General features: G+C 42.2%; 1 protein-coding gene across 1 annotated transcript in view; it reads left to right on the plus strand.

Moving 5' to 3' along the window:
- Positions 1 to 8,873: 8,873 nt before the first annotated feature.
- LOC133131622 (protogenin A-like) overlaps positions 8,874 to 20,312 on the plus strand; it is a 46,421-nt gene continuing 34,982 nt past the window's right edge. The window contains exons 1-2 of the mRNA XM_061246993.1: positions 8,874 to 8,940; positions 11,132 to 11,434. Coding sequence (XP_061102977.1) covers positions 8,874 to 8,940; positions 11,132 to 11,434 — 370 coding nt within the window. The remainder of the gene's footprint in view (positions 8,941 to 11,131; positions 11,435 to 20,312) is intronic.

Here is a 20,312-nt window from a genome sequence, read left to right on the forward strand (position 1 = left end):
ATTTTTCCTGCATCTGTTGATGGGTGTTTGCTAGTAGTGCCAAATCATCAGCAAAATCCAGATCTTCTAACTGCTCTGTCAGGCTCCACTGTATGCTGGTTCGGCTATTGCTGGTCATGTGTTTCATAGTCCAGTCTATGCAGAGGAGGAAGAGAAAGGGAGAGAACAAGCATCCCTGCAGTACCCCAGCCAGGACCTCAAAGACCTCTGATATGCATCCTTCATTGAGGACTTGACATTGCATTCCTTGGTAGGTGCTCTTTATGATGCTGATGAACTTTGGTGGGATACCATAGTGCGCCATCAATTTCCACAGCATCTCCTGATCCACACTGTCAAAGGCCTTTTCAAAATCTATTAAATTGACATAGAGAGTTCCATTCGATGGATTGTTCGATGATAATCCTGAAGTCAGCCTGGTTTTCCCTCACCATCCCCCTTCTGGAGCCTCTCCAGTAGAATGCGGTTGAGCACCTTCCCTGGTATTGAAAGCAGCATTATTCCTCGGTAGTTTTTGCACTCCCTAAGGTCCCCTTTCTTAGGAATCTTCACAATGTAGCCATCTTTCCAGTTGGATGGGACATTTTCTTCCTCCAAGATGATTCGCATGAGATGGTGAAGCATGTTGGTGGAGGTTTCAATGTCTGCCTTGAGGGCTTCGGCTGGTATCTCGTCCGGTCCCTCTGCCTTGCCTCTTCTCAAGGCCTTAATGGCCTTCTTTATTTCTGTCTTGGTGGGGGGGTTGCAGTTTATCTGCAACAGATTTGCGGCTGGTGGGATTTCTGCTGTCAGTTGAGGAGGCTGCCTGTTGAGCAGTGCACTAAAGTGTTCTGTCCACCTCTTAAGTTGGTCTTCCTTGGTTGTGAGGTGGTTGTGTATCCTGTGAGTTTTTAATGTGCACTTGTGTTTGTTTGAACGTGCCTGTGAGCTTTTTTGTAGTTGAGTTTCTTCAGATTGTTTTTTCCTGCTGCTTCCTCTGCTTGTTGTGCTAGATCCTCAATGTACAGTGGGCTCAAGAATTATTGGCACCCCTCACCAGCAATGCACAAACAAGGCTTAAAAAAATAATAATAATATAATTACAGAGAAAGGTAATACACCAACATGTGCCAAATACTGTACTTTATTAATGTTTCAATGGAAACAACCAAAATCATAACAATCATTTAATGAAAAATAAATTTCAACAAAATCAAGGTTTCAGAATTGTTGCCACCCTTCACCTAGTACTTAGTGCAACCACCTCTGGCAAGGATAACAGCATGGAGTCTCTTTCTGTAATTTTTTACAAGATTAAGGAACATATTTGGAGGGATTTTGGACCATTCCTCTTTGCATATCCTTTCAAGATCCTTCACGTTCTTGGGTTTGTGCTTATCAACTGACCTCTTCAACTCAGCCCACTGGTTTTCGATTGGATTGAGGTCTGGTGACTGAGATGGCCATTGCAGAACGTTGATTTTGTTGTCACAGAACCATTTCTGTGTGGATCTTGAGGTGTGTTTTGGGTCATTGTCTTGTTGGAAAGTCCACCTACCTCACAGACTTCTGGCAGAGGGAACCAGATTTTCAGCCAAAATTGCCTGATACTTGCTGGAATTCATTATGCCATCAATCCTAACCAGTGCCCGTGGACCTCTGGCATTAAAACAGCCCCAAAGCATGACTGACCCACAACCATATTTCACTGTGGGTATGAGGTGCTTCTCCTTGTATGCATCTCTGTTCCTACGCTGAACATACTGATGCTGTATCTGACCAAAACCTTGTTCCAGTCATAATGTAAATGGCATTTGGCAAACTCCAAGTGCTTTCTTCTGTGTCTTGTGGTCAGAAAAGGCTTTCTTCTGGCAACCCTTCCAATGAGGCTGTGGTTATGGAGGTGGCGTCTGATGGTGCTTTTTGAAACCTGGTGACCCCAAGATGCCACCAAGGCCTGCAATTCTTTCACTGTGATCCTTGGGGATTTTGTTGCTTCTCTCACCATTCTCCTCAGTATCCTGGGGGGCAAGATGCAGTTGCGTCCTCTACCCATGAGATTTTCAACAGTTCCATATCTTTTGAACTTTTTTTATAATTGCTCTGACAGTGCTCAGTGATATATTCAATCGTTTGTGAATTTTCTTGTAGCCATTACCACGTTTATGAAGGTCTACAACCATCTGCCTCTTTTGAACTGCCAATTCTTTTGTTTTCTTCATGGTGTTGGATGACAAAGGGATATTGCATGTGTGTTACCTCATTTCTATAGCCTAGTGAAACAGGAAGTGATGTAATCACTCAATACAATTCCTTAACACATAGATAAATTTAAATAAGTGGAATTTAATACCTGGTTTAATTTTGGTAGGTGTTATTTACAATAATCTTTAAGGGTGCCAATAATTGTGAAAAATTGATTTGGAGGAAATTGATTTTTTATTAAATCAGTAAATGATTTTTGTTGGTTCCATTGAAACATTAATATAGCACAGTATTTATCACATGTTGGTATTTCGAGTTTGTCTATAAATATATTGTTTAGAATTTTTTGGAGTATTGTTTGTTCATTTTCTGTCAGGGGTGCCAATCATTTTTGAGCCCACTGTACTTCTTCTTGTATCTTCTGACACTTTTCTTCACTTCTTTGTTTGCTGCTTCATATTCCTTCTGGCTTTACTCCTGTTTAGTGCCTCTTTTTTTCCCCTTCTCTCTCTTTTTTTTTAACGTATCCGTGGACAGCCAGGGTTTGTTGTTTGTCTTCCTTCTCCCTACCACTTCTTTGCTGAAAAAAAATCTATTGACACCAATTACTTTGGAACATGATCAATTTTACCACATTATCATTGGATGTAATATTTAATCACCATCCTTCTTCCACAGGTATTTTCAACCTATTTTCAACTCCATTGATGGTATATGAAAATGGTCAATTTTGTTTCGCCGGAACTAACTGCAATACCAGTGTAATCCAGACGGTGGCATTGTGCTAACAGTTCGTTTCTATGTGAAACGCAAGGGAAATTGCGCTCAAAGAATGTTTGCTGAACTAGATAGACTACGAACGGTCTGTTCTGAAATATTGTCTGTTGTTGTGAATGAAAGATGTCAGATACATTGACGGCTCATGGTGACCACTTACGACACGACCTCTATGAAATCTATTTTATAATGATCTATGTATTATGGGAAACGATTTATAGGCCTACATGGTTTACGTTGCGGCAAGTTGGATACTAAGCAGTGAATATCGTCTCTTGTATTTACGATTAAGAATGTTTTACATTGAACCAGAAATGGACGTGGGCTTGGAAAAATTGTCTGGTTCGTCATTCTGAAGTTAACGAATGAGCAACGTTTTATGTACATGTGTGTACGTTTGCAGTGTAACTCGGGAGTTGTACAGTGGGTAGCCTAATAAAAGTATATATTGCACCATATGCAATACAACTCTGTCTGGAACGAATATTTAACACAATCAGTTGGCAAGTTTCAAATTCCCGGCGTTTAGCATCTTGAAATAACAATCTGATCAACAGAAATGTTTCTAAAAAGGATACCACTTTGAATCGAAAATAATTTTTTTTTACATAATTTACCCTTATTGATCATTTGAAACGTTTGGCTAAAAAAACGACCTTTTTTGTTTCACCTGTAATGAGTATGTACTTGCTAGGTATAGAGGCAAATCCACTTAACACTACATTTCAAACCTCACTATTGGGGAAATAAAAAATGAGAAAGTGCTTGCTCAAAGCTGTTTTGCATTTAAAGCTATTGATAACGCCAGCCAGGCAATGGCTTTCTCTTTCTCTCTTTCTCCCCACCGTCCATCCCCCAACCCCCCACCAAATGTGAGCTGTGCAGGGGAGGGGAGGGGAGGGGAGGGGAGGGGAGGGGACCACCCTTTCATGGGATCAGGTGACAGGTCATGCACAATTCCATTCTGGCCTTTGGACGCTGAGCAGGTCAGTGGGGATGGGCTTCTCCCAGAGCAGGCCGAGACCATCCTTGTCCAATGGTAGGAGGGCCTGGGAGTTGCCGGATCTCCTTCCGCTGGACCCTCCAAACATTCATACATGATAATGACTTTTACTCTATTGATCCAGCCACTGGGTCTGACCTCTGTCCATGTGGCGGCCACCCTCACCCCCGCCCTCCAAACCGTGCCATATTGGCAGTGTGCAAAAACCAAACCTAAAACTGAAGATATAGGGGGGCCCTCTGTTAGCACAAATAGGGTCTGGTTGTTTACACAGAGATATTATGTAACAACAAAAACACAGTCTGTGTCCCTAAAAAGGTCACAGTAGTTGTGACATTTACAACTATGAGGTTGACTGAACCTCCCAATTCATACCATTCTCTTTCCATATATCTTGAGCTCACCCATTTAAAATGGATGATGAAACGGATGAAACTACTTTGCCAAAAATCTTACATGAAACCCTTTAATCCATAAGCCAATTAATTTATTTTTGGATTATATATTCTTTCTCACGTTTTAAGCCTTCACCAACAAGAAATAATTAGTCAGAATTCTATAACATGATGAGTGTCCACGTCAGTTGAAATCCATTGAGTTGAAAGAATGGCCCCACTCAAATAAACAGCCTTTATTCACATAGCAGAACTACATTTACGTTTGTATTTTGTAGGAAATATGATATACAGTTCATAGGCCTGAGGCTTAAAATAGACGTGCCATCAATAAATATATAAACAAATAGGGAATGTGTGCATTTTATGTCAAACATGAAATCTGACTCAATTTGATCACATTATCACACATGTATCAATTGACGGTTCAAAAGTCACCCCGTTATTTCTGTTGCAGAACATATCTATGTGTGGCTTTGTACGAAGCCCAGTGTTCCCTTGCCGTTTTGCATAGCAGATCTTCCAGCTGGGACCATTGTCCTGCTGATGAATGGGGGTTTGGAACGAGGGAGGGGTGGAGGTGGGGAGTTGCTTCCTAAAACGAAATGAACAGCGGATCAATATCGGCATTTACTGGGCAGCTGTCCGGCTTCCATCAATATTTCCTCATAATTACCAAGGCCATTTTTAAGATGAGGATGGTCCATTGGTCCCACATTAGCATGGGCTCGTCACTGCTTAACTCAACTCAGCTGCCACTGCTGTTTGCTCATTAACCCCTGGGTGATATAAGCCACTACCACCTCCACAAAGGTCCACTACACTTACTATAACTTTGTTGCTGAAAGAATGTCATACACTTATTCTTTAAAAAAATATTTTGCTTGTCACAATACCGTAATAGAACTGTTGAAAGCTGAAAATTAGGTGTTTGGTATTTGGTGGAGAACAACTGGAATACTAACCCAATCACATCAGCCTATAGCAATAAACATGTTGCTTGGTACGAATAACAGCTCATTGCAGAGATACCACACCATGTTACTTCAAATGTAAAATGTCGAGGCAATAGCTGCATTCTGGGATCAAATGGAATGTTCTTCCTATCACGCACCGTCAATTTCTTTTCTGCTGTGTTTGTTTTTCACATGGAAGTGATAATAACCTCCATCCCCTTGATCAGAGAGCTAAGGTGTAGGTGCTATCCCTACACGGCCAGCTTGTGTCTCCATTTCTGTGTGTAATCCAGTGAAAATGGTCAGTGAGACTCCACTCAATGCTTCCTGGCCCTGCTTTTCTCACAGAGTACCTGCACACAGCACACCGTGCCAACCAGAGCACCACAAATACAAACTAAAGAGAGATTATTCTCTTCCTCAAAACCTGAGGCTGATAACAACATTGCTATTGATCCAAATGCAGCATGGAGTTTGTTTAAAAATCAAAGAGTCAATATAATTGGCCCAGTTACCCATAATTCTATGTGTGTTGAATCAAACTGTGGCACACTTTGGAAAAGATGTGCATAACAGGAATATTAAACACTTATAATATTTATGTGGACATACACAGACTTCATGTAATCTTTACATGAAAACCATAACACGGGATCTCACTGCTAGCATGTCCAACTAAAGCAGATTGTAAGTCCTTGATATAGTGATCCTAGTGCTGTCTATAACCTGGGGCCTGTTCCACAGAGGAGGATTATTGAGCCAGATAACTGCACTGAATCACACTGCCCAAATCTGGAAGATGGGGTGGAGTAAAAAAATAGCTGATCCGGGTTTTACTCTGTGCAGTTATCTGGCTCACTCAGTAATCCTGCTTTGTGGAACAGGCCCCATGACTCCTGTAGAGTGATGCCCAGGCAGGGAGAGCTCCACTTAGGAGGACTCGCCTCACCTCACCATGTAAGGCAGACTCCTCTTGTCTGCCAGTGAAGAGGTGGCTGGGAAGGTGTGGCCAATTGTGGAATATGATGAATATGCTATGGTAAGTGTCGTTTTCCTAGACACAACATTGGAAACGACATAAGGAGATACACCAGTTGAACATAACAGTGTTCACCTAACAGTGCAAATGCATCTTTCAAAAGCTGGTGGATCACTAAAGCTCAAGTGATTTTGAACATACATTACTGTAAGTTTTAGGCAGGTGTAAAAAATTGCCATAAAATAAGAATGCTTTCAGAAATATAACTGTTAATAGTTTATGTTTTATCAATTAACAAAATGCATGAACAGAAGAAGTGAATGAACAGAAGAAAAATTAAATCACCCTTTGCCTTCAAAACAGCATCAATTCTTGCACACAATTTTTGAAGTAACTCGGCAGGTAGGTTGTTCCAAACATCTTGGAGAACTAGCCACAGTTCTTCTGTGGATTTAGGCAGCCTCAAATGCTTCTGTCTCTTCATGTAATCCCAGACAGACTCGATGATGTTGAGATCAGGGATCTGGGGGGGGCATACCATCACTTCCAGGACTCCTTGTTCTTCTTTACGCTGAAGATAGTTCTTAATGACATTGGCTGTATGTTTGGGGTCGTTGTCCTGCTGCAGATGCCTCCCTGATGGTATTGCATGATGCATATACTGCCTGTACTTCTGAGCATTGAGGAGACCATTAATTCTGACCAAATCCCCAACTTCATTTGCAGAAATACCGCCCCAAACTTGCAAGGAACCTCCACCATCCTTCATTGTTGCCTGCAGACACTCATTCTTGTACCGCTCTCCAGCCCTTCGGTGAACAAACTGCCTCCTGCTACAGCCAAATATTTGACTCATCAGTCCAGAGAACCTGCTGCCATTTTTCTGCACCCCAGTTCCTGTTTTTTCGTGCATAGTTCAGTTGCTTGGCCTTGTTTCCACATCGAAGGTATGGCTTTTTGGCTGCAATTCGTCCATGAAGACCACTTCTGACCAGACTTGGTGTGCCTGGGTCCCACTGGTTTCTGCCAATTCTGAGCTGATGGCACTGCTGGACATATTCCGATTGTGAAGGGAAGTAAGCATGATGTGTCTTTTCATCTACTGCACTAAGTTTCCATGGCCGACCACTGGACTTCTTCCTGGGAGAGACCTGATGCAGTATAACTACCTTGTGTCTTGCTGTGCTCAGTCTTGCCATGGTGTATGACTTCTGACATTAAACTGTCTTAAGCAACCTCACCTTGGAAGCAAAGTTTGGCTGTTCCTCACCCAGTTTTAACCCTCCTACCCTCCTGTTTCAGTTAATGATTGTGTTTCAACCTACAAATTAAACTGATGATCATTAGCTCCTGTTTGGTATAATTGGGTAATCACACACCTGACTATATGCCTACAAAATCCCTGACTTTGTGCAAGTGTACCTAGAAGAATTGATGCTGGTTTGAAGGCAAAGGGTGGTCACACCAAATATTGATTTGATTTAGATTTTTCTTCTGTTCACTCACTTTACATTTTGTGAATTGATAAAAAATAAACTATTAACATTTCTATTTTTGAAAGCATTCTTACTTTACAGCATTTTTTTCACACCTGCCTAAAACTTTTGCACAGTACTGTACCTAAGTTTCCATGATAGCTGTGGCTTTGAATCAGCTGAGGAAGGTTGGATTTCTCATACAGGAATCATGGTGGATGTATTGTATCTTCTTGGAGCTGACTGGTGCCTTGCATGGCAGCCTATCGCTGTTGGTTTGTGAGTATGTGTGTGCGTGCGTGTGTGTGTGTGTGCGTGTGTGTGTGTGTGTGTGTGTGTGTGTGTGTGTGTGTGTGTGTGAGAATGACAGGCATTAATTGTAAAGTGCTTTTGATAAAAGTGCTATATAAATGCAGTCCATTCTTTCCATGTACATGGGTGGACATTACATTGGATGTTACAATAATTGTATTGCTTCGCAAGCCATCTTAAGATAGATTTTATAGGCAATGGATTAATATCAGGCTATGGCAGATTGCCGGCAGGCTTGTATAATTCATTTGGATTACATTGCCATTATACACTGCTATTGCACAAACCTACCAAAACGTGACACGTTTAAAGGTCTGTTAAGAGTGTTGAAAATGTTTTTGCATGAAACTGTTATTTTTCATGGAGTTGCTTTAAATAAAGTTTCCTATTTCATTGGGTTGGAAACAGAAACGTTGCTGCAGTTTTCAGAGACAATAGTTAATGTACATATATTGTTTAAAGTCTTCCCAGAACTCTGGATCATAAAAATTGCTGTAATGTAATTTGGTTTTACCAGTATTAGGCCTACAGCAAAATACGTTTTACCTTCTGTGTTCATAATATTGAGGTTAATTCAAACAAACCGGCGGAGGAACTCCTTCTTGCGTTTTCTTCCTCGAAATTACTCTGCCGGAGAACACACCGATGGAGGGGGAGGGGATGTCCCTACACGCTAAGTGAAAAGTAGTCCCTGATGCGATCTGAGGCGCTCGCCGTTGAAACCTGGATTAGCAAATTGTACAGCGCGGGGCACTGACCATAGGGGTGAGCATGCAAGAACAAATGAAGTAAATGGCGTCTTTCAATTGGAAAATATATCAGCGTTTGCTGTTTTTCACAGTATTTCTTCCCATTTCGGGTAAGTGCATTGCTTTTTAAGTTACTTTGTTTCGGTTATGGTGTTTTGAAATGTTAAAATGTTCAGAATTGACCACTCTGTATGTCCAACCCCCCGAGCCCGATATGCTTTCCTTCTTAATAAGCATGGAAATTGCTCTCAGACAGTTAAGGTGTTGTTTGTAAATATAACAGGGAATGCAGCTAAGCTAAAGAAACAACTTTTCAAAGTCAATAAGCATGTATACGTTGAAACGTACGAGTGGACACGTTTTGCTGGCCAGTGTCCTACGGGGCAGTAACTATAATGGCTGCGTTGACCATTAAGCTGCTCAGGGCATACTGCTCGGTTAACCTAGTGCTATTTTGAACAATTTAACTGAGAGTCTGTATTACATTTTGTGGGTCCGACAGACCTGCTCCGATTATGTGCTACTACATTTTTTGTAAACATTGCACGACTGGCAACATCACACGTGGATTGGTAAATGTTGCATTTCCACAAGTGACCCGCAGTGTCGATCCTACAGATAACAGCGGAAACGTATGTTCACACGAATTCTCTTAGGATTCATCAGCGAATTGAATCACAGTGAAACGAAATTTTCCTTTTTGCCGCATTGTTTTACTTTTATTTGTTAAAAGGAGATATCTGGCTTAGCGGTTGAGGTGTAAAGCAATAGCCTACGTAGATCTGTATCAATAATGAAATTGATTTTCTCCAGCATGTGAGCACAGAGGCTGGGGTCATACCAAACACATACATCACTAAAAAGCTGTTCATTTTCAATGAGTCAAACACCAACAAAAACATATATTTATATACTATTGTAGCCTAGAAGTGAAATTTCCACGTCCACTTAAAAACAAGTTTAATGTTAGTGTAGAGTGCGCATGCAGTTGTGAATGCAATGGTAGCTATATGCTTATTTTAAAAACACATTTATTAATTTTTATTTGGGCTCATGTTCTGTATGTTATCCTCCGAGGATCATGTTGTGTGCAACTAGTCTACTCACTTATAAACTCCGAAGGATTTTTTTCATAATCGTAGGCTACTCTTACAGATTTTATGGTTTGGCAATATCGAATTAAATGAACCCATTACTGTATTTGTTGTGGGTATTTCTATTTCTATTCTATCGTCTACTGGACATGGAATTTATTTCAGCTGTATCCTACACATCGGCCCACAAACACGGGATTAAGTCACGGACACACAGTAGTCTCAACGACGCATGCAAATGACTCCGAGGATGTGTAACTGATTTACATAAAAAGAGAAAACGTTAGCTCAAGTAATGAACGTGTGTCATCTAATCGTGTAATCGAAACCGCTTGATGTTATTCAGTTTTACCGAGCCAAAGACTGAGCTGTCTCAAAAAGTATCTTTCTGAGGGTCTGAAAAAGTTTGAATAAATAGCCTATTTGTACTGAAACAGACATGTAATTGTGGATCTATAAATTTACCTTACTGGCCTGGCCTACACATTTAAACTTTGTGTAAACATACCCAGTCACATAACATAGCCATCTTTCATAGGCTACTCAAAACGCAATTATGATCATGCACCTTGAATACATTACACCGTCCCAAACAGAACTTTATTAGCAATAGCCTATATATTTCATAAATGGTGCAATTCTGCTTTTAAAGAATGGCTGCAGTGGTAAAGGTCTGTCAGCAGTAATTTCTTAATGTTGTGACACTTTTGTAACTATGCATGCTCATACTTCCAAGATTTTGTGTTTTCTAGTTACTGGCCACTGTACACTGTAGTGAATGAATGCCATGAATGAATAGGGGCCATGGCATCAGATACTTCACAGGCAGTGACTTTATGAGCCATGAGTAATTGGATTAAACTGGTGCAGAGTGGAATCTGGAGATTCAAACATCATTACAGTATCACAATACAAGACCCGCTATTGTCTTGGGGGCAGCCTGCAGCCGAGTGGCTAAAGTACATGTCTGGGACCCAAGAGGTTGGTGCTTCAAACCCCGGCGTAGCCACAATAATATCCACACTGCTGTTGGGCTCTTGTGCAAGGCCCTTAAACCCACATTGCTCCAGGGAGAATCGTTCCCTGCTTAGTCTAATCAAGTGTCAGTCGCTTTGCATGCAAGTGTCAGCTAAATAGCTAATTATTATTATTATTAGTGGCTGAAGTCCCTACCTGGTGTATAACTGCTGTGTTCTTCTCTTTGCAGGCGTATTTTGTTTTAGCGAGTTGTTCTTCATCAAGGAGCCCCGTGATGTGACCGTAATGCGGAAGGACCCTGTTATTCTGGACTGTCAAGCGCATGGGGAAGCACCCATCGCCGTCAGGTGGCTAAAAAACGGAGTAAAAATCTTTGAGAACGAACGCGTCTACCTCCTCTCCAATGGCTCCCTGTACTTTTCGGAAGTGGAGAACAGGAAAGGAGACAAATCGGATGAAGGCTGTTACCAGTGTCTTGCTCAGAACAAATATGGAGCCATCTTGAGTCAGAAAGCTTGTCTAACTGTTGCAAGTAAGTATTACCTAACGGGGGGGGGGGGATTTCAGTGCCAGCTGAAATGTGGGCACTACTGAGGATGCTGCCAACCAATATTACCACCACATGAATGTTGCTGTGAGTAGGGATACCCTATGCTCCACAGTCCTAGACTACTTCCTCTGAAGGACTATAGCATTTAAGTTAATTTTTAATGGTGCATCAAACACAGCAAATGCTATGTTATAATGTTGGTCTTCAGTGGTCAATTGGTCCTCTGCCAATTTTCTTAGTGGAGCTGAGCGGATTGAAATTCTATTAATTTTCGACAAACAGTTGAGAACTGTCACAATTCACAACTAACAGAGTGGTCCCCGGTTTGGAAGGGAAAGAGACGGATGAAGACTTGGCAGTCTGGCAGGCATAAAACTGGTATTCTGTGCTCTTAGAGAAGGGAACAGGAGCCAGCAGGGTGCTATCATCCTCTTTTTAGTTTGCAGCGTCTAATCTCAGGCCGAAATGGATTATCCTCTTTCTTCAGAATTGTAATGCCCAATGTTGCATTTTGGGAATCCCTAATTCTCTAATCCATCTAATAGCTGAAGAGCCGACAGCAGTGGAGGTGGCAGGCAGGGGAGGCCGGGGGGGGGGAGAAAGCCCCCAGAGTTAGCAGTCCGAAACGCTGAAGTTACCCGTGGTGGAAAATGTGTCCATTCATGTGTAAATGAGGGAGCTGCAGGTCTTGAAGGTCAGGAGCTGTCCAGGATGCGGTTTACCCCAGTGCTAAAGAGTAGATGACCCCTCTCCCATTCACCGACCAAGGCTTTCATGTCACTGCTTCACAAAGTACACGATCGCCTGGAATTGTTCTTTTGGAATGCATTTTTTTGGTGCTGTATATATGAGCAGGGCTTCTCTCTTAAAGGACCAGCACAGTTTTTTTTCCAGGGCTGGACTGTAGGGACCTTCTTCCCCCCCCCCCCCCCCCAGAGTAACACTCTCTGTTGTGCTGCTTTTCACAACAGTTTGCCCACAATTCCAGACCTTAGATTTAGAGTAATTTGATAGGATTTTGATATTGTACATTCAGAGTACTCTTATTGGTGTCTGTCATTTTGATCTATGAAATGAAATTACAGAAACATACTTTTGAAGAGTGTTTTTTCTAATGCATTAAAGCATATATAAATATTTACATTACTGCAGCTCCAGGCAGTGTTCTGAATTAATCAGTGAGCATCAGTGCACTTGTTGCCTTATGACATGCACACTTACTCACATTTTCTAAAGCAGTTATATGATTATCTGCTTACTTTGTGTGAAAAAAAAAAAAAAATCTACTTAAAGGGAAAAGCCAAGGATGGTTAATTACTAATCTTTGTAGTATTGAAAGCCAGTCCTTAATGTCCTTTCCTTGAAAGATGGAAATTTGGTTCTAGGGGTGAGGGAACCCCTGCTCCCGCACACCACTGAGTTACATTTCATAGATCCCGGGGCAGGTCTGGTTTCTGAAGAGCAACAACAACAAAAAATCCAGGCCAACACAAGTGCCTGACCTCCAGCATCCCGTCTTTTCACAAATTCTCTGCAGGGACAGGGGTTATCTCTTCTCCATGGAGATTGAAGAGCGGCCCTGCATTTTTAGGTTACTGGCCCAGTGAGAAAGAAAAAAAAAAAAAGTAAAAAGAAAGAAAGAAAAAAAAAGCTTGCAGTGTGTGAATTGATCATTCACACACGATCCCTCTAGTAAAATTAACTATGCCCATTAAAACATCTTTGTGAGAGACAGGCCTTTGTGAGGTAATTGTTGCCAACCCTGCGCTGGTTTTAAGTATTGTTTGTGGGCAGCTTTGCAGCTCCTGAAGCAGATCTTATCTGATCTGATCTGGACTGTGCCCCAGCACGGAGATGTTGAGTGACAAGAATTTGTGTGCCCTTCTCTGAGTTCTCAAAGCTGAGCTTGTCTTAAAAAGGGGGTCTTAAATAAATAAGCCAGCTTTCGTTCATTCTTCATTTCTTTCTGAAGAGGTACCGAAGGCGTAGCCTTTCTTTGCTTAAAAATTCTGCTTTGCTCGCAGTCTGAAATTGCTTTATGAGCAATTGAGTCTAATATGACAACAATGCTTTCTGTAGTGGATGCCACATAACCGTGTAAATGTGCTGGTCGTAAAAGCCAGAGTTAATGAGCCCTGGGCTGCATTGCAGGAAGTGTGGAATGGGAGGAAGGCAGCAAATGTCTCTAAGTGACAGGGGGCAGAAAAACACGCAGCGCGGCTTAGCTCCTGAGTTTTAGCACGGCGTGTACCTTACATTATTTTTAAAGGATGGTATGTGTGTGTGTGTGCGCTTTAATTAATTGAAGGGGTGTGCTGTTTTATGTTATGAACTTAAAGAGGTGATAAAAGTGGCTAGTGGAGTTTACAGGCTTGTTTTGAAGGGACACTTAGCCCTGATGGACGGTCTATCTGGAAGCTCATAAAGTTGGCAGGTACCTGAGAAATGGTAGAAAACAAAGGTGACTGTGGGGGGTTGTCAAGAGAGCCCCCCCCCCCACCTGCCCACACTCACGCGCTTTTCATTTTTCCAGAACGGGGACTCAGATGTGGACAGCAGTTTCCTCTTGGTGTCAGTCCTGCGTATTTGTGAATTGCTGGACTTTATTGCATTGGCTGGCCAGTGGAGCAGAAGCCAGTTGTTTTCTGGTCTGCTACTCTGAGGAATTAATTAAAAGCTTTTCACTCTGGCCCCTTTTGTCCCCCTTGGCCCTAACTGTCCTCGCAGAGAAAAGGATTTCTTTCGGGGGCACTTGTTTGCCCAGGGATCAGCGGACAGGACAGCTGGGCCTATTCATGGCCTGGAAGGGCAGTTATGGTCATGACAAAAGTCCCCTCCGAGTTTTCCCACTTTAGCTTTATTTTATTTTAATTTAAACGGCAAGTCGAGCCCCAAATTCAAAATTTGTTCAAAATATCAAATGGTATTTATTTCACAAACTTCTCCTGAATGCCTGAAGGGAGTAGCTATGTGCATTTTCTTGTGATCCACTTTTTTATATGCAAGAAGTGACTTTTGTTTTGATTACAAAGTGGATTTCCTAGTGAGTGAAAAACACTTTAGTTGTGGTGTTTTATGATTTCAGATGAAATCCATGTCCATTAGTTGTCATTTACTGGCATTTTTTTATTTATTTATTGAAAAAACACCATCTTGTGAATTGTGTGAAAAGATTTTAGAGGGAGTGTGACTTTGTCTCACGTTCCTTTTCATGTCCTGGATCTTTCACCGGGAAGATTGATGGTCCAGCATGTGGAGACCTTTTGTGCACTCTGCTCTGAGTCTTCCTCACCTCTGGCTGTGAGAGATATCACTCAGTATCATCTATCTGTTGCTATTTATTCAGCTTATTTAGCTTTGAGAAAGGTTGGGTAATGTCTGAAAGGTAAGAAAAAAAACGTGTTCTGACAATAGTTTTGATCGATGGTGTTCTTTGGAGAAGTTCCTTCATTTCAGGTAATAAAAAAAATGAGTGACCATCCTTATATACCTATATACGGTTATGACCACTTGGTGAGCAAGGGGCCACTCTTTGCACCAAGTGTACTGTGCAGTTAGTGTGATTCATATGCCTGTGTATTATTAGGTGAAATACATTATATGCAATTGGCCAGGGGGGCATAGATGAAAACAGTTATTACAAGCAGGAAACGAGGCATTCAGTAACTTGTAATATACTGTAGGTTGGCCTGGGGGTGGTCCAGTAGGGTAGGCAGGGCCTGGATGAACGATGACCTGAGAATATCCGGTTGAATGGGAGTACAGGAGGGTCTCGAGTGGGGTTGGATTAATGTGCTCTGCTGAGGGAGATTGGCTACAGGAAGTGGACTTCTGCAAACCTAAAGTCAGGCTTCTAGAAGACAAGGCAAAGACACACACTCAAAGATAGACAAACACACACACACAAATGCATGCATGCACACACAGGCAAGCACACAAGTGCAGACACACATATACACACACACGCACAGACAAGCACAAACCCACAAACATTTTTTAATAATTCGGTTGAGCTTATTTTAATTTCCTAGTTGTCATACACAACATTAGTAAGTCTTCAACCATCGTTTCAACAGTAATTTTCCATTGTATTTTCATAAGGGACTTCTGCTTCTAAACAGTCCCCAGTCCACCTGTCCAGTTGGGGGGGGGGGTTTAACAGGGGTCATAAACATCTTCAGTTTATCACTCTCTCATGGAGAGCCTGACTGGTTCAGATAAAAACAACCCCTCAGTGTAAGGGGTGTGGTTATAGTCCAGTTCCTCAATGCTATCTGAGGGGCTGTGAGAAAGAGCTGGGAACGCTATAATGGTTATAATGGGCGGAACCGTTGCCTTAGGGGAAATCCCTGCCTTGACTGACCTTTAAAAGACATCAGCAGGAGTTTACAAAACCAATGGAGACAATTTATATATTCGCTTGGTCATTAGAGCTGTTCTGTGACAAGCTGGTTTGCAACCAAAGGCTTAAACTTTGCTATTTATTTTGAGACCAACAAAATAATTAATTTGGCTAAGAGCTTTATTTAGAGTGACCACTGGTTTGTTTACTTTGTAAGAAGGGAAATGTGCCTTAAAGCATAACTCAAATAAAGGAAGCTGCAATTTTGCACAATATATTTGGAAGTGGATGTTTAAAGAATAAAACTTAAAATACACCCAGATCCTGAATATTTTGTTTCCTTTTCTTTTGGACATGAAAGGTTTCCATGGTTTCCACAGGCTGAGGTCAAAGGTTGCTTTAGATTGCTTTGAGGAGTGTGGATCATGAGACAGAGCTGGGAAACTTAAATTTGCCTTGTGCTATTGTTGCAAATTCCTCTTCATCTCTCTGCTGCTTCCACAGCAGCTTCCTGTGAAGTTGCCACTTGATAATCAGTCTTTGATGCCATCTTCCATTCTGTTGTTCATCTTGTGGCCTGTTTTTACATTTGTCTACATTAATGTGTTTATAAAACTGAAATCAAATGGAACAAAAAGGGTTGCCCAACACAATGAAATTCTGAGAGGTACTTTTTGGGGTGAAATGATGTTGTGGGTGTCATTGTTTTTCCGACTGGCTTGGTTTCAAAGATTACACTGGTAATACTGGCACAAATAAGAACCACTGAAGTGAACTGTGAAGCACCTGCTCCGTTAGAAGCAGAGGCACAAAGTCTTGTGACAGAGGAACTCGTGACTTAGGTTCTATTGTATCTATTGTGGTTTTGAGATATTGAGCTGCGAAGATAAAAGTATGAAATGCTAAATTTAAAAGTTGTAGCAGCTTGCAGCACTTGAATTTTTTTAAGTGTATATTTAGTGCCCTATAAACAACATATTTATGACACTAACCTTATAATTCTAAGGTCTGGAACTTTAAATAAGTAATAAGGAGGAGGGGGGGAGGGGTGAGGGTTAGGGCTCTGCACTCCCCCCCCCCCCCCCACTGCCCCACAGAGTTGAAGGCCAGGGGGATCATGGGAGATGGGGCTTTGTGTGGCCAGGCCGATGGTCAGGCCGGCTGACCGGCTGTGCAGTGATTGATTTGTTGTGGCTTTTCACCGCAGCATTCTTTCCTCCTGTTGTTTGTCAGGAGAGGCATTATTTTTTGGGACACGTCATTAATTAAGGGGAGGCGCTCCCTGTGTGTGGGAGTTCAGCGCACACTGGGGGAGGCCCTTTTTCCGGGTTTGTTTTTTCATTTTTCTGTCAATTGTCAATTTAGACAGCACTATAAATGTCACAAACAAAAGTTTGAGTTTCATTTTGGGACTACACAGCTGTTGTCTATTATTGAGCTGTATATTTTTAAGATATCTGGTACTTTTCTGCCAAAGATTCTGTGTGTGCATTTTACGCATAAACAGCCCAACAAACTAACATGACTGTTTCTGTAAGGGAAAATAATGTATATGAGCCCCAATTGATGTATTTCCTTCATAGCAAAGTAAATAACAGACTCATAAATGCAGTGGCACATCTAGTAAAATTCCCTGGAGGTCATTTAAATGTAAAGAAACACCATGTTTACCTTTATGTTTAGTTTATGAAACTGCTTTTTTAATGCTTCTTTGTTATGGAATGAGAGAGTGCTCCAAGACAGAGAGAGAGAGACGAGGGCTATTCCTGTTTCACAGTGAGACATACCAGGCTGTGTGTGTGCATGGTCTGTAAACTGATGCACTGATAAATGTGGCCAATTAGCTTAGCCACTCTGCATATTGACTGTTGTGGACATTGTTTGTTCCCTAAACTTTTCACATCTCTATTGGATGAGGTGCCAACACCTTTTCTTTTAAGCACATTATTGTTGTTTCTAATTCCACACTTGTCTGAGACCTACGCAGCCTACAGTATGCATTATCTTGTTTTTTAAGCTGGACTTCCTAAAGCAATTCAAGTTAAATACCTTTTGTCAGGGATACAACAGCAACTATGCCACCTGGAATTTGAACCTGCAACCCACTGACCATGAATCCAGTTCCCTAACTAGAGGCCTCACAACTGCCACTGTGATGAAGCCTGGCTGTTTTGCATTTATTGCTTGTTTCCTCAACCCATTTCCTCTTGATCTCAGCACGAGGCGAATTATGTGCATTTGCATATGAAGCAGCAAATTGACCCCCCCCCTCCCTCCACCCCCCAACCCCCACCGTTTTGAGGCTTTCAGTCCGTAGCAAAAAGCCAGCAGTGTTGGAATCGTCTTCAGTTATTTGCTCGCTCTCCATAAAGAGGAGATCCCTTTTCTCCTTCTCAGAACGCAGTTATTGTACTACGTGTGCTGCCTTTGTTTATTAGCATTCCTTTAAACATCCTTTTTGGAATAATAAAGGCAGTCCTTTACAATGTAAACTTCCCACAGTTTTACATTCATCTGTACTCTCCCATCCCTCTCTCATATCTCAGCTGTGTACAATGCATTTACATTCTCTATAGGCCATTTTGTACTGTCAGTTAGATTTAAAAATGTCTAAATGTAAAAATGTATGAATAAGGCAGCTGATGTGCTACATACACACAGGCCCCCACACACACACACAGAATGATTTAGCTGCCTACATCTCTTTCTGGTGTGTCTGGCTGAATTAAGGCGAGTTGGGGAAAGCTTGTGAAAGGCACGGCTCCCTTTATTTAGGGCCTGAGTGCGAGGGGCCACTTGCAGCCCTGTAATCTGTAAGCCCTGACGTCCTGAATGGCTGAGTTGGGAGTGCGTGACTGGGCTCAGTTCTGGCATGCCTCTGGCTGCGAACGATACAGATAAACTCTGTGTATGGTAGGTGGTCAGGGTTAGGCTGCTGCCACTGTGGTACACTGCAAAAAGTTACTGTCTTAACAAGCTTACAAATGTTTGTGACTAGGGCGGTACCCTATAGGCACATATAGGCCTGTTTTCAGTGGATAGAGGAGGGAGCATTACGAGCTGTGTGTGTGTGTGTGTGTGTGTGTGTGTGTGTGTGTGTGTGTGTGTGTGTGTGTGTTTTTGTGTGTGTGTGTGTGTGTGTGTGTGTGTGTGTGTGTGTGTGTGTCCTGTGTGGAGAACCAGCAGGCCGGGAGCGGGGCGATTTGCAGGATTAGTGCATCGGTGTTTCCAGTCAATCGTTGGGCAAATTGCCCCAGCGGCTTGTCCACCTTGTTTTGATCAGGGCCGGGTGGAAACCACACAGGACGTGGGGCCGCAAGGTGGGCCCAAAGGCCACGGTACTGTCTTCCTCTCCTCTTTAACACCACGGGGACCTGGGGACCCGGGGCCGGGGAGCTCTGCCAGGGCGACAGACGCTCCAGCTCATAATGTCATTGAGCTGTCTCTACACAGTATATTTAGCTAACAAAACCATGGCAACAACAGTTGTACTGCACTGTTAAAAAATTTTTTTAATTCCCTCACCTCAAATGTGCCCAACACTAATTAGAGGCATAAAGACGATGGTGGAATGTGTGTTTGATTTGAAATGATCGTTTAATTCAATTCAATTCCGTTTTATTTTTATGACTGTCACAAAGACGCTGTACAGAGTAGCAAAAGGAGAGTGGCAGAAGAGCAAACACCAGATCTGAACCCCCAAAGTAGCATTGTGCGGTACAAAAAGATCAATAAGGACAAATAGATTGTGATTATTGCATAACAAAGCCTCAGCATAATATGCTGCGTGACCGTGATCTCAGTTTTACCTTCCAGCTCAGTGTAGCTTTGCACCATAAGGTGCTATGTGAGTTGTTGAGGTTTGGGAGGTGAGATTTCACGAGCGCTATCTCACAGCAGTCTTTAGAAGCCACTTTGCCATGTCAGGCTGACTGGCTGGCTGCTGATGCAGGGGTCCTGAGAATTGCTTTATTTAAAGCTTGTCCTCTGGGGGTTGGTCAAGCATGGAACTTCTCCCAAAACCCAGGAAAGACAGCAGGCCAGAGTTAGAGGGGGTGGGGGGTGCGATGAGGGTGGGAAAGGGGTGGGCTCTCCGATGGCTCCAGACTTCTCAAAAGAGGACCTTTGACTGGTTTTGACCTGCTGATCCATTGACCAAACCTCTGGTCTCAGCGAACCCGTCTGTTATGGTTATGCTGCAGTAAGAAACCTGTGCTGTTGTTTTATACAGGGAGTGACTTTCTTCATTTTGTGAGTGGGATTTAATAGCACCTTTATGGTCTTCTGTGCTGGATGGGAATGTACAGGCTATAAGAAATCCAAGAGTTCTCATATAAAAAAATTAATCATTTTCATTTTCATTTTAATTATTTCCATCACTTTGATGTTAGATGACACTCAAAAGCGCTATGCTTGTGTACGATCATTTAATTATTGATCCAGAGTTAACAACTGTGCACCCGCAACCCTTTCACTGAAATGATCAGGCTTTTGATAAGGATAAATGATAAATTCACA

Source organism: Conger conger, chromosome 6 (assembly GCF_963514075.1).
Source record: "Conger conger chromosome 6, fConCon1.1, whole genome shotgun sequence".
In the NCBI taxonomy this organism is placed as follows: Eukaryota; Metazoa; Chordata; class Actinopteri; order Anguilliformes; family Congridae; genus Conger; species Conger conger.